At 38.8% G+C, this 27974-nt stretch overlaps 1 protein-coding gene across 1 annotated transcript in view; it reads left to right on the top strand.

The window, feature by feature from the left end:
- anos1b (anosmin 1b) overlaps positions 1–27974 on the top strand; it is a 135415-nt gene that overhangs the window by 94942 nt on the left and 12499 nt on the right. Inside the window, exons 6-10 of the mRNA XM_048604656.1 lie at positions 437–566; positions 8515–8720; positions 19904–20039; positions 20962–21117; positions 23612–23706. Coding sequence (XP_048460613.1) covers positions 437–566; positions 8515–8720; positions 19904–20039; positions 20962–21117; positions 23612–23706 — 723 coding nt within the window. The remainder of the gene's footprint in view (positions 1–436; positions 567–8514; positions 8721–19903; positions 20040–20961; positions 21118–23611; positions 23707–27974) is intronic.

The following is a 27974-nucleotide window of genomic DNA, read 5'->3' as shown; positions in this document are numbered from 1 at the left end:
AGACCGGAAATTCATGGATCACAATGTTCCAAATTTTACAAATTATAGCAGAGCAGAGCTGAGGTGATTCACTCTGTTGTATTGTCCATTGTTAGTGACATACTGATTTTATTGAAATATTACGCTGTATTTAATGGTGGAATAAACGCCTTTCATTGGCAATAATTACTTTTGGAATCAGCTCATCACTGTGAGAAAGCTTTTTTTTTTACAAAGTTAGTTGCACTCCAACTATTTATGCTAATTGTTTCTAATGTAAAAATTTGTTAAATTTAGATAGTATATTCTAAGACCAGTTGATATTTAATTCTGAAATTTTAAAAAGCTCACTAAATCTCATCATGCATCATTTTGATCCCTGGAGAGTTCACAAATATATCGCAGTGAAGTACATAGTGAATAATTGCTCTTCATTTCCCCTTTTCCAATACCCTAGACAATAGAGGAGCATGTTGATCTGAAAAATATGAGACCAAACATATGGTACCAGTTCAGAGTAGCAGCAGTCAACATCCATGGAACGCGAGGTTTCACTACCCCCAGTAGACACTTCCACTCATCCAGAGGTGAGTGATTGCTGCTGAATTGTGATAATAAGCATGCTTCCTTGTAATAGAGAACTATAAAATATCAACCCCCTCCCCCATAACAACTGTCATATTCAAGTCGACAGAAAGCATTCAGCCGAGTGTGATCAATTTTTGTCAATGGTGGAATAGAAAAAGTGATGGCACGTATAGAAATGTGACAGACTAGATTTTTTGTTTGCTCTGTCAACACAAAATAAAGTTTTGCTCAATGCATTTATTGAATTTTACTGGCAGATGTTCCCAAGTGTCTTTTACATTTTGAAACACTGTTTGGGTGGAGAGTCATTTTGGTCTTCTTCTCATGATCTTCAATGGATTGCTGAAAGGGTGGAGTAATTTAATTGTAGTCTTAAATAGGAAAGTGGATCACTATATGAAAATTTTTCAGGACTATTGTGTAGGTAGAGTGGGACTAATTGGAATTTATTTTCCAATACATAACAGTCAGAATCGGCTAAATGTACTGTACTGTAGCATTGTAAGAATTAAAGGGCTTCCTTAGAAATCCTGAGAGGAAAGAAGAGTATGACACCTGTTTCTACTGCAGCTTCTACTTCCTTGTTCCTCCTACTACTCCAGACCTCATAGAAAATAGAACAATACAGCACAGGAACAGGCCCTTTGACCCACAATGTCTGTGCGACTATGATGCCATTCTAAACTAATCACATTTGCCTGCTCATGGTCTGCATCCCGCTATTTGCTGCCTGGTCATGTGTCTCTCTAAATGCCTCTTAAACATTGCTATCATATCTGCTTCTACAGCCTCTCTTGGCAGCATGTTCCAGGCACCTCCCAGATTCTGCATAAAAAAAACTTGCCTCGCACGTCTCCTTTAAACTTCACTTTCCCCCCCACCTTCACTTTAAACCTATGCCCCCTAGTATTTGACATTTCCACCCTGGAGTAAAGACTTTGAATATCCACGCTGAAAATCTTCAATCAGGTCGCCCCTCAGCCTCCAACACTCTAGTGAAAATAATCCAACAAATCTCCTTATAGCTAATAATCTCCAACCCAGGCAACATCCTAATAAACCTCTTTTGCAACCTCTCCAAGGCCTCCACATCCTTCCTACAGTATAGCAACCAAACATGCACACAATACTCCAAATGTGGCCTAAATAAATTTTTATTCAACATGACTTGCCAACTTTTATACTCAATGACCCAACAGATGAAGGCCAATATGCCTTATGCCTTCTTTGCCACCATATCTACTTGTGTTGCCGCTTTTAGAGAGCTATGATTTCCTCCTATTTCTATCTTTTCCTCATCAAGCTCTTAACTATTCAACTTCCCCTCCTGATCTCAAATTAACTGACTTGGTAAATGGCTGTCTTTCAAAACCCCTATTCAATCCATTTGGCTTCTCTGACTAATGTTCATTTTCTGTGTTATTGCTACCTACTTGAACTACCCTTAACCTTATGTAGCATGGCCTGACAAAAAGTCACAGATAGTCACAACTTTCTCCTAATGATCATTGGGAAAACAAAAGAATTGTTTACAATGCCTTTGTGGTAATTTCCATTCCACTCCCCAGCCACTTGCCCCAGTTAAATGAGACTATAAAATCCTCAAAATATATTCAGGGGTCACAATAGTAAATTTAATTTTTGAATAGAAACTGGCCCCACCAACTTGGCAGAGGAGGTACTAAAATAAAATATTTAGTCTTCCCATTGTTGTTTTTTCAGAAAAATGGCCCATTGGGCAAAAATTTGCCAAAATGCCTGGTGAGCCCTTGACGAGAAAGTTGTTCCACAGCAAATTAATTCAAAGGAAACATGTAGATAGAAATCAGAAAGAGCTTTTCAGCAATGTCCTGAATTTTTTAGCATTGTCCCTGACATAGTGGAGAACCTTGCACAGGATCACTCTACATGGTGCAGCCAAATTGGCAAAGGCACCATCTCCAAACGAACATGAGAGTTGTGCTGGCCAACAGGAATTTGAACTTTACAATTCCAGAGCCACAAAAACCTCTTCCACGTTCCTGAGTCATATGTGTCCGACATTACTATATGGGAATGGTATGGTATTACAGTAATATCACAGGACTCCAGAGCCCCAGGCTAATGTTCTGGGACCTGGATTCCAATCCCACCATATCAAATGATAGAACTTGAATTCACCGAATATTTCTGGAATTAAAAATTGGTCCAATAGTGATTATATAACCATGTTCGGCCAACATGTGACTCCAGGCCCACAGCAATTCAGTTGACTCCTCTGCAACAGCGTAGCAAGCCATTCAATTTTTATCGAAATTGCTACGCAGCTTAACAAAATGAATTAAACTGAATGGACCATATAACATCAACTTAGGCATCAGAAATGACAACAGCAAACTCATCCCTGTGAATCCTGCAGAGTCCTCCTTACTAACATCTGTGGGCTTGTTCTAAAATTCAGCGAGCTGTCTTACAGACTAGTCAAGCAATAGCCTGACACAGTCTGTAATGCATGATTCTATGAGTATGAATATGCCCCAGACACTGCCATTTCCAACAGCATCCCTGGGTGAGTCCTGTTCCACCAGCAGAACAGACCCATCAGAAGTGAGGTGGCATTACTGGGTATACAGTTTGGAGGGAATTGGTCTGAGAGTCTTTAATGCTGACTTTGGATCCTGTGAAGTCTCAAACATGGTTTGGCCAAACGGGCAAGGAAACTTACTGCTGATTACTGCATAACACCCACTCAATTTGATGAATAATGAACTTCTTCATGTTGAACACTAGTTGAAGAAAGCTCTGACGGTGGCAAAGGCACAGTGCATAGTTTAAGTGAGATACACAGCTTGATCAGTAGTGCAGCTGAACCATTCCTGATAATAGATATTTGCATATCTCACCTAAACTATGCCTTGTGCCCTTGCCACCCATTTAGATAAGTGGTAGTGCCACACAACATGATGGAGAATATCCTCAATGTGAAGATGGGACTTTGTCTCCACAATGCGCAGTTGTCACTCCTGCCTATACTCTCATGGACAGACACATCTGTGACCGGTAGTTTGTTGAGGAGAAGATCAAGTACTTTTTTTTTTCTTTCTTGTTGGTTCCCTCATCACCTGCTGCAGACCCAGGCTAGTAGCTGTGTCCTTTAGGCCTGCAATTAACAGGTGGAGAAGACTCCATTAGTATCCTTATTCTCAATCACCATTGCAGAAGGCAAAGCTGAAGTATTTAGATCCATCTTCAGCCCGAAGTACCAAGTGGATGATCCATTTCAGCCTCCTTCTTAAGTCCCCAACATTATAGATGTCAGTCTTCTACCAATTCACTTAACTAGAAATAGCACAAGATACTGGAAAAGCTGTGGTCTCTGACAATATTGTGACCATAGTCCTGAAGATTTGCAGTACAGAATTAATCACACAGTTAACCAGCCTTTTCCAGTTCAGCTCCAACACTAGCATCTGTTTTCAATGTGGAAAATTGACCAGGTATGTCCTACGTACATCCCTTCAGTCTACACTCGATCATCAGTAAAGTGATGGAATAAATCATTGACAGTGCCATCAAGCAGCATGTGGCAAATGAATAACATGTAGACTGATACTCAGAGATAGCAGGAACTGCCGATGCTGGAGAATCTGAGATAACAAGGTGTAGAGCTGGATGAACACAGCAGACCAAGCAGCATCAGAGGAGCAGGAAGACTGACGTTTCAGGTCTGGACACTTCTTCAGAAATGGACTGATGCTCGGAAGGTTTCTGTCAGTGCCACTCATATACTGACTTCATTACAACCTTGCTCCAAACACGGACAAAAGAGCTGGACTCCAGAGTTGAGAATGATTGCCCTTGCATTTGACAGATTGTGACATCAAGAAACCCTAGCAAAACTGGATTAATTGGGAATCAGGTGATAAACTTTTAATGACTGGAATCATACTGAGCACCAAAGAAGATTGCTTTAATTATAAAGTTATAGAGTCATACTGCTTGGAAACAGACTTTTTGGTCCAACTATTCCACACCAACCATGTTCCCAAACTAAACTCATCCCAGTTGCCTGCATTTAGGCCATATCCCTCCAAACCTTTCCTATTCATGAACTTATCCAAATGCCTTTTAAAAAAACTGTTGGAACTGTACCTGCAACCATTACTTCCTCTGACAGTTCATTCCAAACTCAAACCATTCTCTGTAAAACAAAATTTGCTCCTTGTATCCTTTTTAAATGTTTGTCTTCTTACCTCAAGAAAATGCCACCTAGTTTTGAACTGTCCCAAACTCGGGAAATGCCCCAAACTAGGGAGATTTTATAAATCTCTATAAGGTCACCCCTCAACTTGCTCCACTCCAGTGAAAAAATCCCAGCCAATCTTTATAACTCAAACCCTCCATTCCCAATAACATCTTGGTAAATCTTTTCTGAACCCTCTCCAGTTTACTAATATCCTTCCTATAGTAGGGCAACCAGAACTGGCCACAGTACTCCAGAAGAGGTCTCACCAACTTCAACATGACGTCCCAACTCCGATACTCATAGGTCTGAACAATGAAGAGAAGCATGCTAAACGCCTTCTTAACCACCCTGTCTACATGTGATGCAAATTTCAAAGAATTATGTACCTGAACCCCAGGTCTCTGTTCTGCAACATTACCCAGGGCCCTACCATTAATTGTATTAGTCCTGCCCTTGTTGTTTTACCAAAATGCAATACCTCACATTGATCCAAATTAAATTCTGTCTGCCACTCTTCAACCCATTCACCCAATTGATCAAGATCTCTTTGTAATGTTAGATAACCTCCTTCACTATCCACTATGCCACCAATTTTGGTGTCATCCACAAACTTACTAACCATGTCACATAAAACCTCACACAAATTGTTTATATCTCAGCTCCAGGACATCACTGCAGGAACTATCTCTAGGTCCAAACATCTTCATGAATTTCATCAATGACCTTCCCATAATCATGAGGTCAAAAGTGATCTTTGCTAATTGAACAGATGTTTGTAAATTCACTCACGATATGTGAGCATACATGGCTAGGCCGGCATTTGTTGCCCATTCCTAATTGCCCATGAGGAGGTGGTGGTGAGCTGCCTTCTTGAATAGTTGCAGTCCATTTGGTGTAGGTAGACCCAAATGTCATTAGGGAAGGAATTCCAGGATTTTGACCAAGCAACACTGAAGAAATTTTAATTTCATTCCAAGTTTGAATGATATGGGGAACTTGTAGCTGGGGTTATCTCACCGTATTCTGCTGCCTTTGTCCTTCTAGATGGTAGTAATTGTGGGTTTGGAAGGTGCAATCTAAGGAACCTTGATGAATTTCTGCAGTGGATCTTCAGAACTGCCAGCCAGTCAAAGGCAAGCATCTCTCTGCTACAAACAGCACCCCTGGTGGCTTCTGCCAGTCATTGATCTGACTTTCATCATAGATCATTGTAGGTTCCCTAGGGAAAGGTATGTGTGGATGAGATAGAGTTACAGGGGAAAGGGAGTCAGAGGAAAGATTAGAGGAGCTGGTTTAAGTAGGACCCATCCATCTCAGTTGGGAAGTGCCTGAGATGTAGGGATCTGGTCTCCAACCCCACTAGCTGCAGGCAAACCTGACTTTGCTTGTCAGTCTCCTTGCATAACATGCCCCCTCCCCACTGAAGGGTCTCAATTTGATGTCCAAACTAGAAGCCTGACCAAAAGTATTCCCGCTCAAGATTTAAATGGGGCAAGACAGAGTCCCCACCCCGTGCCCTCACCCTTGATTAAACATCTCCATTGAACCTTACCTCAGAATTCACCCAGATATAGGTGGCAGACACAATATTAAAGTTTCAATGTGCTCACTCGCTACATGTTTGCATGTTGCATTCTTTTCACTAGCTGCCCCACGAATTGGGTGGGAGGTGAGAGTATGGTCAGAAGACCAGAAAGATGCTGAAGAATTTCAGAGGCAGAAACAGTAGTCAGCTGACCAGCTGACCATACTTTTACATGAATCAGAAAACAGCAGGTCAGAGGTTTCATCCTGCAGCCTCCCACGTATAATCTCAGAAGTGCTCCTGATGAAAGACAAGTCCATACTGATAATATAGTGAAGGAAAGATACAACTGACAACTGAACATTTTGTCTGCAAACTAGAGTAGGCCTTGATATTATCAAAGTTTTATCATTTTTCTTAATATAAAATAAGCCTTTGTTCCAGCTAGGATGTTTTCTTTTTCATCACATGAAACATCACCCCAAGGTTAAAGGGCTAGAGTTCAGCCTGACTTGAATGAGGTTCACACAGGTGCATTCGGATTTTAGCAGAACTCTATTGATTAAAGTCCTCTTGTTAATTATGAAAGGATTTCATTGATCGTTAGCCTATTTTCCAAAAAAAGTTACAACTTCAGTCATTTCGCGGTTTTCTGAGACACTATTCAAACTAACACTGCTTGTGGGATAAAACAGCAGCAAGTTTGAGCAAAAGGCCAAGCCTTGAAGTTTGATTTGTGACAATAGGCCACTGTGAGGACCCAGTGCCCTTGTCCAAGTGATAAAGGAGCTGTCAGCCTTTTATTCTTCAACACATGCTGATAAATCAGGCTGGGGAGAAAACATCAGAGAACCAACTCTGAAATCCATTGACTTAATTTGACAATATTGGATTTCCTTCAACGTTTGTTTGCTCCAAGCCGTAAGTCATCCCCATAATTTTCAAGAAGGCAATGTCTCTATTCTGTATTCTACCATGCAGACAATTCATTACAAGACTGTTGAGGCATTATATGTATGTTTACTTTACTTATAGGTTGTACTGGCCTGTAAACCCACTGCCGTCAGTGATTTATTGCAGATTACACAAACTTGCCTCACGAGGAAAGAAAAGAGTATCATAAAATAGTGTATTCAAACTGATCTGTAATAATAAAATGTTACCATAATTGTTACCTTAATTGTGTGCATGGGCTAATGCCTTATAAAAAAGGAAGCCAAAAGTGAATCATATACCTCATGTTTATGTATAAAACAATAGCTGGTGATTCCTTGCGTTTATTTTTGCATCATAAGTAAAAAGTTTTTCACATCTTTCCTTTAAGGTCACCTTCTTTATGAAGAATTGAGAGTAACAGAGTGAAATTGATCCATGTGCAAGTGGTGTAAAACCAGCTCCTAGCAAATCACCAGTGGGTTTTTCACCGTTCCTGATCTTCTTTCCACTGAATTTTGCAGAACAAAAGTTCAAATTCTTTTTGAAGATTTGTTTCTGAGTCTCACTGTCACTATCGCATGGTTGGAAAGTAAAAGGCTTGACAATCCTTTCTAAGTCAGCAGAAAAGGTTTTTTTCAAAGGTGTGGTGTATAATAAGCTGTTGATTCACTGTTAGCTCACTCCTTATTCCTGGGGTGGATGAATTATGTTTAGTTGCATGAAAAACAGGAAGAAAATACCATCAAGTCCACTCCTTCCATAGACTGGCCACTATCCACTATACTACTGTCTAAAGTGATCTTTCTGATCTGTCATGAATTGTACTCCTAAACTGCTCAATACCCACCTCCCCAAAAAAAAGTTGAGAAACATCTCACCAGGTATGCATGATCTTTATTCAGAATTGCCCACACGATGTATAATCTTTCAGGTAGATCCTCCTGGTTAACAAACTCACAAAAGATCAGTTTATTAATATTATCCAGGTCGTGATATCAGAAGACTGGAAATGGTAGAAGCAGCTCAAATAATTTACTTTCCATTTCATACTAACTAAAACAAATTCTACAGAGGAGTATGTCATGAACATCACTATGCTTAAGACACGCTTTCCAAAGTGCCTGGTATTCTTGAGCAGTAACTGGGAATTAAATCCTATGACCTAGGACATCTAGGTAAGGTGTTTTATGACATTTTATGCATAAACAAGTCTCACCAAATCCTTTTATCTGACTGCATTCTATTTGTGGCATTTCCACAGATCCCACACCGCCAAGTGCACCAAGAAACTTGTGGAAAGGCAACTTTACTGCGAGGCATAACAGTGTTTTCAGTCTTATAATTCACTGGGATCCACCCGAAGAGGAAGATCTCTTCATTCACCATTACAGAATTTACTGGAGTCAGTGGGTTTCCAGGAAAACTATTTTCTTCACAAAGAAAGAAAACTGGAAGATAGTTGAAGGAGTAAGTTTATGATTAGATCTAAAATACAGCTGTGCCATTTTGTGTTTCAGACCCTGACGTAGTGTTGGGAAATGCTTTCCAAGAATTAATTTCATTTCAGGCTTCAGGATCCTGTCAAAATGGTCAAAACTGTGCCGTGGGAGAGGAATAGTCACCTAGCTGTGATTTTCCCCAATTTAACCAATTAATGGTCAGCAGATGGGCTCATCACTCAATTAGGGCCAATGTGTGAGCTCTCTGAACTGGGAGGCTAGTAGGTGGCTTTGCAGCATTGGAAAAAACAGCAGACAGCCTTTTCAAGTAAATGAGAGAGGGCTGACTGCACAAATCAACACATCTGTCTGCATCCATACACATTCCCATCAGCACCTAAAAATTCAGTCTCCTGTATCTGTCTAGAAAATACTAAGTGCTGTATTAAGCATTTCTTTTGTCACTGGTAATAACCCATGGACAAGGTTGCCGTTATGTATGTTATAGTATTCTTTGATCTGCTTTCTCCATTCTGTCAATAACATGCACTGAGAGAGCCCTTTCCTGCTAAAGTCTCGACCATAGCCACAGCTGTGGTGATTCATCTACTGGCTTCGTCCAACAAGGTGGACTAAAGGGTTGGATGTATGGATATTTTGGCATGAAATGATGCCTCCGGTTGATTCATAACTTAAAATTTTCCCCAACAGTGTAAGTTTAGAGAATAAATCTCTCCTGTATACAGAGAAATTCTAGGTTTTTTTGAGAATATTTGAGGTTTACACAGGTGGAATCTTCCATTATGGAGTAGAGCTTTGCCAATAGGCATGGAAATGAGTGACACTTCCACTCTGCAATGGGTCAGCTTTACTAGTGCGGTTTTGTGGTTGTTAGCTCATTACATATGCACGTGCGAGAAGCATGGCAAGTTTTATGACACCTCAGAAAGGAAGTCAATGCTTCTATTACCCCCTTACTTAAAGGCATAGACTGCATATTTAAAGGGCATTCAATCCCTGAAAGCCAGAAATCTCTCTCAAGTACTCAGTGAATGCCTGCAGTGAAACATTCTGACCTTTTCCAGTCTGCCTTCCACCCTGCCACAGTATGACTTTCAGCTTGTCCAGCCTCCTTGACCCATATTAATTATTCTCCAATCTTCCTCCCTTGATCATCCTCTGAGCCCCCTGCAGCTTATACTGCCATTGTCTGATACAAATTATGGCATAGCATTTATGAACACTCCCCAAACATGAGAAAACAGTGACTATTCACTCCGAAGTCCTGGAAGATAACTACTTCAGGCCACTGATATGCATTGCGTATCCGAACGCACATTTTGCTTCTGGAACTTATTTGAGAAGGGGTAATGAATTTTAATGAGTAAGCATGACCTGCAAATGCATGCAAAATGGCCTCCCAAATGTTGAGAAGCTTGAACATTTTTTACCTTCCTAGAACTTAATTCTAAAAGTTCACATAATCATTGGGATCTTGATTTTGGACCTTCCGCAGAATTTAAACTCCTGGCTTCCTTCCTACTCCAAGCTGGAGCATAAGACACTGCCCTATGACTCAATTGGATCACAAATTAGATAACGAAATTCAGTGGTTAATATTGGGCCAGAAGCTACTGAAGGCAACTCGGGCGAGAATTTAAATAGCAGCTGTGATATTCATGCACTGTTATCAAATGGCTGACTGTCAAATGCTTGTTTGCGTTACCAACTTGGAAAGCTCAGTTTCAATGATATTGTATTGGCAGAGACTAGGAAAATTAAGGGACAGCCAAGAGCAAAGTGAGATAGAGTCAGAACCTAATGGCAAAGATAGTGAGTAAATTTGATGAAAGAGATCAGCAAAAGGAAAGATTAATGAAAAAGACTAAAAGGACCAGGGAGGGGAAATCGAGGATAGAACCAACAATACTGTGTATTGAAAGAGAAGCTATAAGGAAACAAACCCTTCCTGAACAGCAAAATTTTAAAGGGGCATTCTGAGCATTGAAATTGCAGCATACTGCAGGCCTCCATCTGACTCATCCATTCACTGAAAAGATGCTTTTCAACACCCTGTTAGTTTTCTTGATCACCAGCTGGTATTTTGGGGCATTCTAAGGTCATTAGGCATGAGAACAGGAACTATACTTTGTCTCACAGGAGACATCTGTGGATCTGATTCTATTCTCTAAAGAGGTCAGGTAAGGTCAAATGACAAAGATGAAGGCATCATTGCAACTTCCTGTATATTGGCCATTGGCATTATGGATATTTTACTTGTTATTGGACATTGTCTGGATATTGAGGGGGTGGGATCCCTTTCTGTCAAGGTAGCTTTGTGGGTGTGCTCTGGACACTCTCAATGCAGTTATATATGCCATTGATAATGAGTACTGGTTGAACACACTCAACAAATTTATACATTAATGTGTGGTCACTGTAATATTCTATCTTCCCTTATTTATGCAATATATACTCAACATTCAACAGATTGTTAGCAGCGAATACAGGAGACTGCCAATGTAAAGGAAATAGCATTGTGAGTAGACAATACGGTAGATTCCAATCTAAAGGAGTCTGCATTGTCAGCAGCACTCCTCCATTTCTCCTAACACTTCCTCACTCCCCCATAACATCTTTCTATGCAATTGCAGAAGGTTTAATACTTGCCCATTCACCTCCACCCTCCTCACTGTCCAAGGCCACAAACACCTTCCAGGCGAAGCAGCATTTCACTCGTACTTCTTTCAATCTAGTCTACTGTTGTTGCTGCTCACAGTGTGGTCTCCTTTAGATTGACCAAATACAGCCTGAGTGACCACTTTGTAGGACACTTCTACTCCATATGTAGGAATGACCCTGACATCCCACTTGCTCGCCATTTCATTTAACTGCCTTGCTGTCATGCTAGCATTCCTGTCCTGGGCTTGTAGTAATGTTCCGGTGAAGCACAGCACAAGCTGCAGAAACACCTCATTTCTGCATAAGCACTTTACAGCCTCTAGGACTCCATATTTAATTCTACAACAGAGGAGCCTGACAGCATGATGGCTCTCTTCCCTTGTTCACACATTTTCTGACATGCACACCGCCACCCCCATTCTGCCCAAACCAGGCCTTCTGTTGTTTTCTTTGCTTTCAACCGAGACAGTCCATTTTCTCCCTCTGCCACACCTTAATTTGCATCCATTTTACAACTCTATTTCTCTTTCACCCAATTAGAAACCCCTTTGACTTTCATACTTGTCCTCCTTACAATCTATTCTCCTTGCACCTCCTTCACTTCTGTCAAAAGCATATAAACCACCATTTTCCAATCCCTTTCAGTTCAGAAGAAGAGTCGTATTGGGCACAAAATACTCCGCAGATGCTGGTCAACATGCTGAGTTTCTCCAGAAATGTCTCTGTTTGTACTAAAACATTCTACTTGTGCTACTTTTTATGGTGTGAGTATTCTGTAGTATTAAATATAGATTAGAGGGGTCCATAATTTCTAATCCATTTAGTAAAGGGTCATTGTACCACAGATCTTTGATAACAACTGACCTTAAAAAAGATACTTCTACATGTGGCTCTGATTTTGGCAACATTAGCTATACAATCCTGAATGTTTAATGGCTTTATAAATGAGGCTGGAAGAGAGCCCCATCACCCTAGTCCCTCTACTCTGTGGGTCACAACATAAAACAAAAGTACTTAGCCCAGATACCAAGATGGTCAATCACATGCTATATCTGTACCAGGTTATATACACAATAAGATGTATCAATTAGGTTTCTTAATAAAAATTTATTGGTTCATTATCATAAAGATTCAATAATTTGGTAATATACTGTCAGTAAGAATGAAGTATAAATACTTACCCTGTTAAATATCCTCAAAACACATACGTAAGCACATTCACACACTCTTCAGGATAAGAAAAAATAGAACTTTTCAGCAAATATTGGCTTTCACAAAAATAATCACTTTGGACAATGCGCCATTCTCTGGCTGGTGTGGTCAACTTATTAACTATGCACGGTTGTCTCTGAAGTCTTGCAGATAAACTTGCTCAAGAAGTACAATTTTGAGATGTATCGCCAATCACTCTATCAAAAGAAGAAATAGGTTTCATCATGAACTGATATAAAGGGTTTTATTTTCACAAATAAAAGAGAACAGCAGGACAGCTTGATCTTAACAAACTTTCCTCCAACACAGCTTGTTCTTTTCAGGCTTTCCTCCAACACATCTTATTCTTACCAGATTTCTCTTCATCCAAACAATATAAAAAACAAGAACCTCTCCAAATCAGTCACTGGTCAAAACAGCACCAGAAATGGTCTACAGCAAAGCAAGCAGTTATTAACAGTCATGAAGCTTTGTTAGCAAAGAATTTCCAGTGCCCACAGTGAGTTTTCAAAGAACTCTTTGAAAGAAACCACTCCAGATTTTTCCACAAAAATTTAAAATAAAGCCATTTTCCACTACTATTCAAATCTTGAGCCCTCAAAACAATACTAAATATTGTCCAAATACTACACTAACAATAATTGTGAAATAAACAGTTGACCTCGTATTGCAGCACATTTATGCTGTTAGAAGCATCATACTTTCATAAGTAAGTACTTACTCTCTACAAACAAAAGGAATATGTTCAGATCTTACATCTCTAGTTCACCATGTTAACACTTTAGCCAATCTGAGTCAATTTGCCAAACAGCCGACATCCATTTCTCCTGTAGTACAAATTGTTGTGATTGTTTGAAATTTGTCATTCCTACATGAGTCCTGAGGGATCCAAAACAAAAACAAAATTTCTGTGAGCTGTCTCTCTTTACAGCTATGCTCAAGACTTATATTAGTTACCCTCTCCAACATGCCTTCCAGTTCCTGCAGTACCCACCAGTTGTAGAAGGCTTCAAGCGTACAAGGCTGGCGGGTAGCAAGACCATGGCCACTTTGGTGACACCCAGGAGCAAACTTGTAAATGCCCATTGCCTCGCTGCCCACCAGGTGACCAAACATCAGGCAGGTGTAGTGATGGAGCTGATTTGTAAGCATATTTTTTATGTAACATGGAAACTGATAAAACGCTTCTTGATATTTCAAAGGCCCTTCAGAACAATTACTCTTCAAGTATTCCTACTGCACCATAAAACGTCTTCTGAGGGCTTCAGCTGCACATCTGTTTAAAAGATAAACATATGAGAATAATTTGTAGGGTCACATAGCTATCAGTAACTGCAATGTTGTTTTCACGCCTGTTGTAATGCTATTTGACCATGCCAGCTGGGAGAGTTGAAATGCAACAGTCAGTCAGGTCTGATGTTTGTTGCAGTAGTTCTGTTAAAATGAGTGGAAACACAAAATTCAGATATAATCTTCAAATACTAGTTCAAAGAAGTCTCATTGTTGCAGTCAAATTAGAAAGTATTGAGAAAAGAATTTATCAATGCAACACTGTAGTAATCTGGGAGCTGGAAAGCACTATGTCAGATGGTGGTGAATGGAGCTTTACACTTTTAATTTTCTGTTAACTATTTTGCCAGATTATATAGAGGAGGGGTAAGTCTGAAAATCAACCATGATTTTTGAACATCTTCAAGGACGAGTTTAATGCATGTTGGAGCAGATGAGTAGTACTGGAACAAAAGCAAACAAGTTATTTCCCCCTGCTTCAATAAATAAAACAAAACATGAAGGCTGCAAGGATTTCTGAATCTACTGATAATAATAAATTAGGGAAATCCTGGTTTGTGGTTTTCACAATCATGGTATTGCTGCAGGTCTTGGCAACAATCTAGAATATGAAATTTTGTTCCCTTAATTATAGCTTTCCTTTGGTGGTCCGTCACGTCATTGAAAGCTTGTTTCCATTTCCTATTTCAGAGTATGTTTAATATTTACCTATTTTGAGATCAATTATAGGCTATTTTGTTATTTTCATGACAGAGATCAGTTATATTTTGGCGATTTTGCTCTTCATAGTTCAAACAGATATTCAACACTAGTTTCTTGAAACAAATTAGTGAATCTTGAGTGTTAACTAGCATAAAGCAAAACTATTTCCTTTCTATGATTTGTTTTATTTGGACAGTTTTCAACTTCATTATGTTTCCTTTTGGATCCTTTGGAGGTTGGCCATTCATTTCACATTTAATTTTGCATTTAATATGTATATTGACACTGCTCATACAATCAATGCTTGCATTAGGTCAATGTGCAGTGATGTGCTCAGTCTACTTACTGGCTAATTTGTATAATAAACGCAATTGCTTTGCAGATTCAAGTGAAGTAAAGATGACAAACATATCATCTTTAAATAATTTGCTGTCAAGAATTTGAGGAAATTCCTTATAATCACAAATTACAGTCATATCTAAATTTACTCAACCTTGAACAAAGCACATATGTGAATTGCAGAATATTCCATAATAATTTGATTATCAAAGTCCAGCTTGGTGGTGCAGCAAAACTCAAGTCAATAGTTAGTTCCCGAGCTACTTTTATTTAACTAGTTTCTTCCAGAATATTAAATAGTTTGTAAGATCTGTTGCTATTCGCATTTATTAGAATAATTTGCTAGATGAATGCTTTTGAGAGATTCTCGATCAGTTGTTTTACAAATCACAGTATTTAAACTCATGCTATTTATCTATCCACTTGACAAACCTCAGACAGCATCCAAGGACCAGGGAAGTCAGCGTTTTGGGCTGAAACATTGACTTCCCTGCTCCTCGGATGCTGTCTGAACTGCTGTGCTTTTCCAGCTCCACATTTATTGACTCTAGCTTCCAGCATCTGCAGTCATTACTGTTTCCAACTATACAAATCTGTTGATTGACTTTTATGTTTTAAAGCATTGTGCCCTCTTGTAGTAAATTATACAGAATTTTCCCTTGAGTAATGAAGTGCATGACAGACAGCTCAATGTCTCTAAGCCCAGAGTGCCTGAAGTGTTAGACATTTTCTGCAATTAACAATTCTTGACAGTCTCAATCTCCAGAAATGTCCTATATCTTACAGTCTCAGTGGACTGCTTGATCTGCTCATCTATTTTATATATTTAGTGAATTATTTGTAGTGCTAATTAATTTATCTTTAATATGGATTTGTGATTCAACTTCTCTGCATTGAACTTCATCTGCTACCTATCTAGCCACTCCACTAACTTGTCAATGTCCTTTTTTAGGTCTACACTGTTCTCTTCACAGTTCACAATAATTGCCCATTTTTGTATCACTTGCAAACTTCAAAATTGTTGCCTGAACATCAAAATCTAGATACATATCAGGAAAAACAAGGGTGCCAATACCATTCCATGGAGAACTCCATTACAAACCTTCCTCCATCCCAAAAAGTTCCATTGATCATTGCTCTGTTTCCTATCACTCAGCCAATTTTGTTTCCACATTTCTATGATCCCTTTTGCTCTATGAGCCATAGCTCTTCTCACAAGTCAGTTATGTAGCGCTGTATCAAATGCCTTCTGAAAGACCATGTACATCACATCAACAGCATTACCCTCATCAACCATTTCTGTTAGCTCTGCAAAAAAATTCCAGCAAGCTAGTTAAATACAATTTCCCCTTTAACAATCTCTTCTAAGATCTTCCTAAGCAACTAGCAACCCATCTTTTCATGTGACTACTAATCCCCCAATTCTGAATAATTGTTTCTAGAAGTTTCCCCATCAAGGAATGTTTGAATTAGGTTGTAATATTTGTGATTCTCTCATCCTCTGGCACCTTCCCTGAGTCAAGAGAAGATTGAAAAATTATGGCTATTGCCCGTGCAATTTCCAGTCTCGTTTCCTTGAATATCCTAGGATGCACATCATCTGGTCCCAGTCCCTTGTCAACTTTAAGTACCAACAGCCTATCCAATACTTCCTCTTTACCAATTTTCAACCCTTCTAGTGACAGAGTTTCCTCCTTTGTCACCGTAGCTGGGTAGCATCCACTCCATGGTAAAGACAGATAAAAAGTATTCATTTAATAGCTCAACCATGCCCCATGCCTCCATGTGTAAATTCCCTTTTACGGTCTGCAATCAGTCTCCTCCTTTAACCACTCTTTTACTATTTATTTACCAACAGAAAACTTTGAGATTTCCCTTTCGGTTGGCCACCAGTCTCTTTTCATAATCCCTCATTGCTTCTGTAATGTGCTTTTTCACCTTCCCTCTGAACCTTCTGTATTCCTCTTCATTCGCAATTGCATTTTCTATCCAACACCTATCATAAGCATACTTTTATTTCTTTATCTTAGTTGCTATCTCCTTTCTCATCCAGGGAGCCGGATTTGCCTGACCATTCCCTTTATAGTTTGACTCTGCCTAAACTATTCCTTTTTTAAAGGTAACCCCTTGTTCAGTTGTAGTTTTTCCTCACCCATCCTTTGTTGTAATAAATTCAGCCCAGCTCCCTTCTTGCCTTATTTAAGCCAGCTTTACTCAAGTTAATTATTTGTAGATAACAAGGTGTAGAGCTGGATGAACACAGCAGGCCAAGCAGCATCAGAGGAGCAGGAAAGCTGACGTTTCGGGCCTAGACCCTTCTTCAGAAAAATTATTTGTACTCTGGATGGCCAGTTGCTCTTTTCTACTTCCATCCTAAACATTACAATAAAATGATCACTCTCTCCTAAGTGTCTCCCCAATGACATTGATCTTCTACCTCATTTCCAAGGACCAGGTCCAACAGTGCATCCATTCTTGTTGGGCTCAACACATACTGTTGTAGAAGATTTTCATAAATGCAATCTCTGCCGTTTACACTACTAGTGTCCCAGTCAACATTCGGATAATGAAATTTCTCCATTATATAATGTTTGCATCTTGCTGTAATTTCCTTGCAGATTTGTTCTTCTACATCCTTTCCACTAATTTGTGGTCTGTCGACTGCATGAACAATTTCATTGCACTCTTTTCGTTCCTTAGCTCTAGCCAAGTTGATTCTGCCCTTGAACGCTCTGGGACATCCTCTTTCTCCAGCATTGTAATGCTCTCTTTAACCAATACTACTACTCCTCCGCATTTCCTTCTTTCCCTATCTTTTCTGAAAAACTTGTATCTACAGAGTCCTGCCCTTCATTGAGCTGGATCTGTGTTAGTGCCACAATATATGCCATATTTCCATATGGCAGTCTTGCCTTCTACTCCTTAGTCTTTTTCACTGTACTCCATTCCAGTCACATACAAGCACAATAGTCCTGATGTAGACCTCATTACTTTCTCCCTTACTCCAAAACAAAGATAGGTAGGAAAATAAATTGTAAAGAGGACATAAGGAAGCTACTAAGGGTTAATTGAGTGGGCATGATTCTGACAAAATGGAGTATAATCTGGGAAAATGCAAAATATCTACTATTGTCTAAATGGCAGAGATTGGAGAGCTCTGAGAAGCAGGAGGATCTAGGTATCCTACTGCATGAATCACAAAGGGTTTGAATACAGATACAGGAAGTAATTAAGAAAATTAATAGAATGTTTTCATTTATTTCAAAGAAATTGAATAATAAAATGAGCAGGATATGAAGGGCACTAATTAGTCAATATCTGGATTACTGTGCACAGTATGGACCTCTTTTTTAAGGAACATGCAAATGTGTTGTAAACAGTCCAGAAAAGGATTACTAGACCAATACATGGAATGGTATGTCTTGTGAGGAAAGTTTGGACAGGCTAAACTTGCATCTCCTGGAGTTTGGAAATGTCAGACATGACTTGTTTGAAACACATAAGATTCTGAGAAGTTTTGATGAGGTGGATGTGGAGAGGATTTTTCCTGTTACAGGAGAGTCTAGATCTATGGGCTGCTGTTTAAAAATAAGGGGTCACCCGTTTAAAACAGAGCTGAGGTGAAATATTTACCTCACAGGGTTGTGAATCTTTGTAACTCTTTGCCTCAATAGGCAATGTAAGCAGGGTTTTTGAATATTTTTAGATATAATCTTGATGAACAAGGAGGTAAATGGTTGTCAGGCGTAGACAGGAATGTGGACTAATCAGAACAGCCACAATATTAGTGATTGACAGAATAGGTTCAAGGTAGTCTTCTGCTCCTGATTTGTACATTTTTGTGCTTTGTTGTTATTTCTCAACTTCTTTCTGCTCCTTTCTTTGCATAAATAATATGGTAATATCTTGTATTTGGAATTCTTCACTCCATTTGATTGTGTTCCACCATTCCCATTCCCCTATTCTGTTCTGAATTCTTTCTTCACGTCTCTTTTAGTAGATAGATGAAGGGCAATTCGGGAGAATGATTGAGTAATGGAAAGTTTTAGAAACATAGGATTGAATTAACCGGACAGTGAACTCTCGTCATGATGATCAATTTGTGAAAAATCACATTGAGGGAACTCTTTCCTCCTCAGCGCATACTTCAACCTGTGATTTAACCCTAATAAGGGGAACCTGAAGCCCATGAGTATAATTCTATCCATAGAAAGATGTGGCACAGAAGGAGGCTGACAGGTGGACATCATGTCTGTCTCAGCCCTTTGCAACAGCTATCCAAGTCTCCCCATTTCCCTGTAAGTATCCATCCAACCCCCTTTTGAAATTCTATTGAATCTTCTTCCTCCACTGTCACACTTGGAATGAAAAGTTGTGCCAAGTTGCTTTCGTTGAAGTAAGCAGTGTATTACATTTGAATTTAGTCAGAATTACCTTGTCAAAATTGGTGTTTTTGACTATAAAATAATATGGTTCAGGCAGACGGCAAGCTCACAGCTGACAAAAATAGATGATTACCACAAGTCCAACTTGAATTCTGCCTTTTCATTACAATGAAGTATTGGAGATAAGGTGATTGATGATTGACAACATACTAACTTATGGTTCAAAAGCATAAAAGATTCTAGAAAAAGAACTTTGCAGATTGATCTTTTAGCATGGGTCTTTGGTACCATGTAAAACTGAATTATCTGAATGGAGGAAGAATGTGCCGAAGATAAGCAAATTAAATGTGATTTCATACTTAACCCCTATGTACCTCTTCGCAGGTCAACCTCTGAGCATATTGAGTGTTGCCTTTGCAGTTTTTTTTTGTTGTCTAGTTTATCCCATCTCCTGACCAGTGAGAATGCGGTACGGTAGAAAAGTCAACCAAAGTCCTGTTAGACATCAGAAACTTGACAGCATTCAGGAAATTTCCTTTGCATTCATAGAAATAGCATTCTAAATAGTTAATAACCTTTCACTTATGCATTTCTATTATAGGAAAAGCATGAAGTTGAGATTGAAGGTTTACAGCCAAACACACAATATCTGGTGCAAATGCAGGCAGTGGCTAACTGGGGACAAAAACGGTCAAAGAGCAGCAAAGCTCTCTTCTTTTTTAATACCCCTTCCACAGGTAAGAATAATGAAACCATGTTTGCTATTGGTAAAACTTACTGGATAGAGATCTGAAACCTTTCCTGATTCTCTCTAATGCTTCTAATACAACTGGAATAAATATTAAAAGTGAGTCTCAGATAATATTGTTTATTTTCCAATCTCCTTCTCTGTGGGAAAATACATCTTTATTCAGTTCTCTCCTAGGCTAACTGACGGACAGAAATACATGATTTTCCATGGGGCGATGCATTAGTACTCCACAGGGTCGCAAAATGCTATGAAGTTTGGGACCATGAAACCAGCCCTGTTCCTTCCTGATATATTTCACGCCTGCCAATAATAGTTGTTTTAGTTACTGAGTGACTGTGAAAGTGAACTTGGCCAATTCCTTATCTCTTCATAGATATATACAGGTATTTATAAACACAGGTTCACAACACCTCCATTGGTTTGAAGCAAACAGTTTACCTGATCTTTAACTTGGCAGAGCTAGAAAGTATAATTGTAGTGTAAACATTTTGGATTTGATGAATGTGTGATCACATTCAGTGGCCTGTAATTGTTACAATATTGAGCTTTGTAACACCGATTGAAGTATGAGAAGCTATTGAATCTGAAACATCTGGTTTAAGAGTGAGGTTTGGAGGGTGAACTCAAGAAAGGGGAATTTGGCCAAGAAAGTACAAAGAGATTTTGAACTGTGTCATGTTTTCTGATTTATTCCACAGGTCAAACATTTATGTCTGGGATTCTTACAAATATGCTGTATGGGGGCTGGGGAGAGATGACATTTAAAATAACCTTGAGCTATACTTGAAACACAAGCCATTTTCCAACAGTTGCAATATTTTATTTAAATATTTCAAATTCTTGCACAAATCAATGTTTGGGAGGGGAGGATGGGAAGAACTGCTTTTGATAAGTGTTGCTTTATCTAGACATCCAATCAAATCATGGCAGTGCTACAGATGAGGTGTCCAATGAGCTTCCATCTCTTGATGAGATGTTTGACATTCAAAGTCTGGAGGCAGCAGTTCCCTATTTCCATGGTAACCAGCTGCAAGTTAAAGTACATTGGAAGAAAGCAAAAGAAGGTATGACAGTCAACGAAGTTTTCACTGTTATGTATTCTTGTAATGTAGTCCTCGGAAGCAGAAATTGCATTTGTCTTATATAACTTAACTCGCTTTATTTTTCTACTTTTTATATTTGAAACATTAGAAACAGATGGTGATACTCGCTTTAATTGGAATGAGAGTTTTGCATGTTTAATAAATAGTTGAATCTAAGTTTATGAAACATAACAGCCAAGATCTCAGATTATTTACAGTCATTTTACAGGTAGTTTAGTTTTGTACAAAAATATATAGATGTGTTAGAGTGCCATCTAGTCCCTATACTTGGTATTTGTAAATCCTTTGTACAAGAAGTCCTAATGAGATTAAAATTTGACCTTCTGGTCATCTAAATGGCTCCATAACCAGTAGTCTACCTTTTGGATCTGCCATCCCATTTTTCTAATGTTGTGTTTTACAATTGTTAGCAAGATGGGAGCAGATATTTTGTAAGGTTTGACTTAAGTAACATTATAGATTAGGACAGAGACTGCTGAGTGGTGCTTGTAATTCATAATGTTCTCACAAGTGGAATTATGCATTAAGTTGATAGATCTGGAATTCACAGTTTAATTTAAAATAAATTCTATACTGTGTCTTTACACTTAATTCATAGCTATGCTTAGCACAGTAACAATTCCAAATGGCTTCTGTTGACTGCTCCTTGGAAGCTATCTGTCTTTCTGGGGTTGGGTGATGATCTCAGGGATTGTGGATTTGAGGACATGTTACATGCTGTTGGGTTTCAGTTTCTGATACTCTTTAAATCTCATTTCATAAATTGGTACATCTTTCAAAATATTTATATGTATAATTATAATGTAGGAAATATGAATGTTAGAGGGCAGTTTTCTTGTTCATTGTTGAGAACACAATGCTAGAGCTGTGAGCGTCTGTGTAATATAAGCCAAGAGCTTTGCAGATCACCCAGAGATCCCCATGTGTAATATGATTATGCCTTCTGAAGTTTGTGTTAGGGATTCAAGGGCTGCACAAGTTTTGAACCAAGTGTAATCAAGTTAGTGCCATTGTTCAGGTTCTCCAGTGTGTCATTGCTGGTTATTCAATAATAATTCTACATGTAGAGGCCTCCTAACAAAGATAATTGCTGGAGCCTTTGGCTTGTTTAGTGGTTTATTGAACCAACCATACTTCCAGATCAATGTGTAAAATATTACAAAATCACAATAAATTGAAATTTACAGTCTAACCTGAACTACAAATTCTTTTACTGTGGTGTTTTTCTACCTATTAGATGGATCACAACCAAGATTTTCAATTTCATCTCTAAATAGTCCACGATTCCCCATCTGGTCCCAGTCACTTCTGACTCTTGGTGGTATCCTAATCTAGAAATGAAACTGCAATACCAGAATTCTATTTTTTTTTTAACCTGAGGTCTGCAGTTAAGTAACAATCTTCCCTACCTTACAGATTGAATATGCTAAATGCTGTACCATAAACCACAGGAAGTGTAGTAATTTTTGCATTTGCTATGCTTTTGAATCAGACCATGTGGTGGAGCATATATGGGCAATTTTCACCTGGAAAGGTCAATGCACTCTATCCAATTTTCAATTATTCAGCTTCCAAATCCACAAATTGTGCTGCAATTAGAGTATTACAGGTATGTCTATATTGCAGTGCTGACTGGTAAAATTCACCTGTGTAGCTAAAAGATTTAGTTTTGAATTTCAGGATGAACAACTCATTGCTATCCTGAGTCAGGAATGAAACACAGGCTATAGTTGCAGAAGATGGGTATTTACTATTGTGCAGCCTGCTAGTCTTCAAAATCATGAAAATTAAATTAACACATTGTAATATTCTTCTGCAATGTCAAAAGGTTAAAAATCCTGCCAATTAGTGTACAATCTTAATTCATTTTAGTGAATTGGACTCTAAAGTGGTATTACTACAGGAATCAGTTTTAACATCAAAAGAGAGTTTGAAATGAATAATGTTTCATGGTTCCTCTTTTGTTTCAGTGCAGTGTGGCTTCCAGAGTGCATCAATGTAGGTGTGGTAAGGAATATCAACATTCAGATTGGCAGTTTAATTCTTGACAGTTCCTTTAAAGAAAAAGGTGGTAAGACCATCCAGGTAGACTCGCATTCCTTGAGGTTTGCTCTTGGGTGAAGCCACACTTCTAAAACAAAATTTACAGTGCATTTTAAAAAAAAAACGTGTTGTTTGAATTATTTTAATGCCAGTGGGTAATGTTATTCCCTAACACAAACAGATCAGGTGGAAAGTGAAGCACAGCACATTGTATGTCAGCACAAATACCTCAATATACTTGTTGGTGAACCGAGTGCAGTGTGTAATTAGCTGTATAAGCTATTTTTTGTACTATTCTGATAACCACCTGAGAGCACCAAGACCCCATTAAAAGGACAGGATGAAGCTGATTGTAAATATTTGCATCTGTGTGTCTGTAATACAATACACTATTTTTCCTTTGTTTCTCCAGAAAGTCTTAAGGATCACAATCTCTACCTGTTAACATGGGTACCAGAATCCTGTGCCAAGAGCAATTCACAAATACAGCAACATGCAACTGTGAAGGTTAGAAATGTATCAGTTTAGTTTCTAAGTAATGTAAAAACAGACTGAAGAAATAGACTTTTTAAAAAAGGTCTTACAAATAAATGTTCTTATTAAAAGCACATTGCCTCATCAGTACTTAAGCTCATATTAAATGAGTTAGATTTGCAACATTGATCGCTACAGATTTCATTTGTTTCAAAATAATTTTTAATAACAAAATAACTTTTAAAAGGAGCCTTGTGTTTTATAAAGTTTCTGATTGCATACTTTACATTGATTTAAACATGTTTATTTTGCACCACAGAAAACAAAACATTTATTTATAATTACCACAGGAAATTTTGAAAACATAATGGGCAGTATCTTCCCACTTTCAGACTAAGTACGGAAGTGGAGAGTTTAGAGTAGGGAAATCCACAGCCTATGAAGATAGGAATGTCTGCTGGATCTTCCAGCAATCAGGCAGCTGCAGAACCTGATAGAACCACAGCAGGGACCAGGGCTGCTGCCGATACAACACTGTCCTGGACTCTTGGATGGAGGAACAATCAAGTCAAGTGTAGTTTGCAGGGTGGGGGCCACTGGGAGAGTGACAAAGGAATGGTCAGATGGGCAGGTGGGGTGGTACTTGGTGGCCACCCACCTGCACCAAGTTGTGTCCCTCGAATGTGCACAAATGAGTGAAGATTGAAGGGCCAATCTCCCACAAACCAATAACCTACTTTCACAGGTTAATCAGTCGGATGGGCTAACTCTTTCTCATGCCATGCACCCACAGTGCTTAAATAATTTAGACCAGGTGGGATGAGGTCCTTAAGTGATTGTTAATTAAGCAGGATGCATAGATGGATCTTGGGTTTTCCCACCCAAAACAGAATTTGGACAATGTCTAGAGGTGGTGAGATTCTCATGCACCACATCCTGCATAATTGTTCACTTCCACCTCCAGCCCTGATGCCTTCAAGCATGGAAGATTCCGCCCATCATTTGTGAAGGGAGAAACAAAGTGAATGTAATTTATCGAAATGTTCTGTCTTGACAGAGCACTGCATTTCAGAAAGAACTTCTAAAATATATACCATAGCGTTGGCCAACATACTAAACAATTGTGCCCTTTGATTCCTTTAGTCTATGTTTCACTGATATGTTACCTGCAAAATAAAACTGAGGCTAGAACAGATAAGGGTCTGGATTTTGCAGTCAGGCCATCTCGATTTCCATCTATCCTCATTATGCAGGCTTGACTGAGAGCTCAGACCAATTAAAAACATTAGCTCAGCAATGAATCTGCTTTCACATGTGAAGTGAATTGTTAACTTTGCTTGATTGACATCTTCAAGCAGTTCTGATATGTTGTTATTTCTTTGATTATTTTTGTTAATGTCTGTGTTTATTGAACCAAATTAAGAGGTGTGAAGTGTTCCAAGCTTCAGTTATTAATATGTTAATGATCTGATTGATGCTTTTATGGATCGTCAAAACAGCCTAGTATTTTCTCAGAAGCAGATTTGTGAATTAATGCTTTTTGTCTTTTCTGAGAAGGTCTGCACATGGTATTGTTATAGCTCACTGGTTTTGTTCATAGTGGAGGGTGGCTGATGAGGTTTCACTTTTCAAGAAGGGTGGTAGAAATGAACCAGGAAGTTACAGACTGGTGAGTCTCAGTGTAGGGAAATTACTGGAGAAAATTCTGAAGGAGAGAATTAATATCCACTTGGAAAGGCATGGGTTAATTAGGGATAGTCAGCATGGTTTTGTCAGAAGGAGGTCATGCCTAACAAATTTTTAGAATTTTTCAAAAACGTGATCAAGTGTGTGGTTGAGGGAAGTTCAGTTGATGTGGTTTATATGGATCTTAGCAAAGCTTTTGACAAGGTATCACATGGGAGACTGATTGAGAAAGTTAAAGCACATGGAATTCAGGAAAACTTTGTGTGATGGATCAGAAACTGGCTTCATAATAGGGCACAAAGGGTAGTGGTCAAGTGACTGGAGGCTGGTGTCCAGCAGTGTACCGCAACAATCAGTACTGGGACCCTTGTTATTTGTTATATAGATGGGAGTGTTAAGCAAGTTTGCAGCCAACACCAATATTGGTAGAGTGGTTAATAGTGAAGAGATGGTTGGAGGTTATAGGAAGATATAGATGGTTGGTCAGATGGGCAGAGTAGTGGCAGAAGGTATTTAACTCTGATAAGTTTGAGGTGATGCACATTGGAAGAAGAAACAAGATGAGGGAGTATTTAATGAATGGCAGGACACTGGATAGCTTAGAGGAACAGAGAGATCTTGGGGTAATTATTCACAGATCCCTGAAGTTGGCAGAGCGCATGAACAGGATAGTTAAGAAGTTATACCGTACACTTGCTTTCAACAGTCATGGCACCGTGTATAACAGCAAGGAGGTAATGTTGAAGTTGTACAGAGCATTAGTTAGGCCACAACTGGATGTACTATGTGCAGTATTGTCACCTCACTATAGGAAGGATGTGATAGCACTAGAGGGGTTACAGAAGAGGTTCACCAGGATGGAACAATTGAGCTATAAGGAGAGACTAGACAGACTTGGATTGTTTTCTTTAGAGCAGAGAAGACTGAGAGGAGACATGATTGAGGTGTATAAGATTATGAGGGGTATGGACAGGGCGAGTAGGGAGCAGCTGTTCCCTTTGGTTAAGGAGCTAATCATGAGGGGCCATAGTTTTAAGGTAAAAGCCAGGGGATTCAGAGGATATTTGAGAAGAAACTTTTTTCACTCAGAGGATGGTGGGACTCTGGGAAGGTAGTGGAGGCCAAAATCTCATTATGTGTAAAAAATATTTGGATGAGCACTTAAGTTAGCATAACATTCAAGGAAATGGGACAAGTGCAGGAAATTGGATTAGCGCTCCTTTAGTGATAGTCACTGTCAGTACATACTCAATGAGCCGAAGGGTCTTTTCTGTGCTATATGACTTTCTTACTCGTTTGCAAAAGTATTGTGAAAATTGTGAATCATACTGTGATTCTTTCGGTACTTTCGAACTAAAAGCTACTTTTAACAAGCATCTTCAGCCAATGTATAAATAGACAAAAAAACTATTTTAGTTGTGGTCTTCCCAAGCGTAGTATTGTAACTGACCCTTCAATAAATCCTAATACAAATGTTTAGTTGGACTTCAATAAACTCCATCTATTTGTCTCATCTAATGGATGCTATTGCACTTCTCTTTCTTTTCCCCTGAATGTTTTGTCTGTGAATCAAGTTGTAATATTTCTTCTTAAGACAAGTATCATTAAATGTCAATCTGTTTGACAGATTGCATCAAGGGATAAAAGTCTGTTGAGTTATGAGGGTTCGCACAATTTATTGACAGAAATGTGGGAAACACCAGATTTTCTAGAACTATAGTTGTTAATTTTTATGCATTGCAGTGTTTTGAACATTTTGTAGGGGTAGTTCCTGGGAGGATATTTGTCAAAAGCACTGCTATTTTCAAGGTTTTCAATGAAATTGCAGGCAGTAGTATTGTTTGTATATTATAACATGTTTGAAGTTGGCATCTGTTTATAATAAAACTTCAGATGAACTGCTTGTTCACTGAAATCTATCATACAACACAATTTAACAAACACGGGGTAAGCATCAATCATTCTGCTGCTGACAAAGAAGTTACCTAACTGGTGAAGTAAATTATTTAGTTATGCTGGCCACTGGCGTCAATGTTAGATGAAAAATGCCATTTTTTTTTTTCAATTTTATTCTCAGGCCACGTATACAGACAAACTGGCAATTCATTTTTGAGGTTGAGGAGGTAGCTTGTATGTTATTGGTCTGATTTGAGCTTTTAAATAATATTTACATTCAGCTGAGATAAGGAAAACATTGAGTAGAATCTTATAAGGGCCTAAACAATGTGGGCTGTGGTGAGAAATGTGGCAGATTCACATGAGAGGTCCAGTGAGGTCTATCTTGTTGTCAGGAGTAACCCACTGCAGCTTTTATACAACTGCTGGATGTTAAGGCAAAATTCTCATTAGGGGGCGTGTGCTGCCTATTGAGGAGGATTGTTGCTCATTGATAACTTTATAAACTGCACATCTCACCTCATTAATATGCAATTTCCTACCTTAAATGCACTGAGCAAACTAGATGTATTGAACTTTTCAGATGGAAGTCAAAGCATGGACCTGGCCACTTTAGCTCAATGCTTGCTTCTAAGAACCTCAATGTTGGACACTGGGTGCCAGTATCTCAGGGCATGGTCCATGGCCATGTGCACCGCACTTCCACAGACACTGTGTGT

Source organism: Rhincodon typus, chromosome 13 (genome assembly GCF_021869965.1).
Source record: "Rhincodon typus isolate 14 chromosome 13, sRhiTyp1.1, whole genome shotgun sequence".
Classification (NCBI taxonomy): Eukaryota; Metazoa; Chordata; class Chondrichthyes; order Orectolobiformes; family Rhincodontidae; genus Rhincodon; species Rhincodon typus.
The sequence above is the reverse complement of the archived record's forward strand: the minus strand, read 5'-3'. Positions and strand labels throughout refer to the sequence as shown.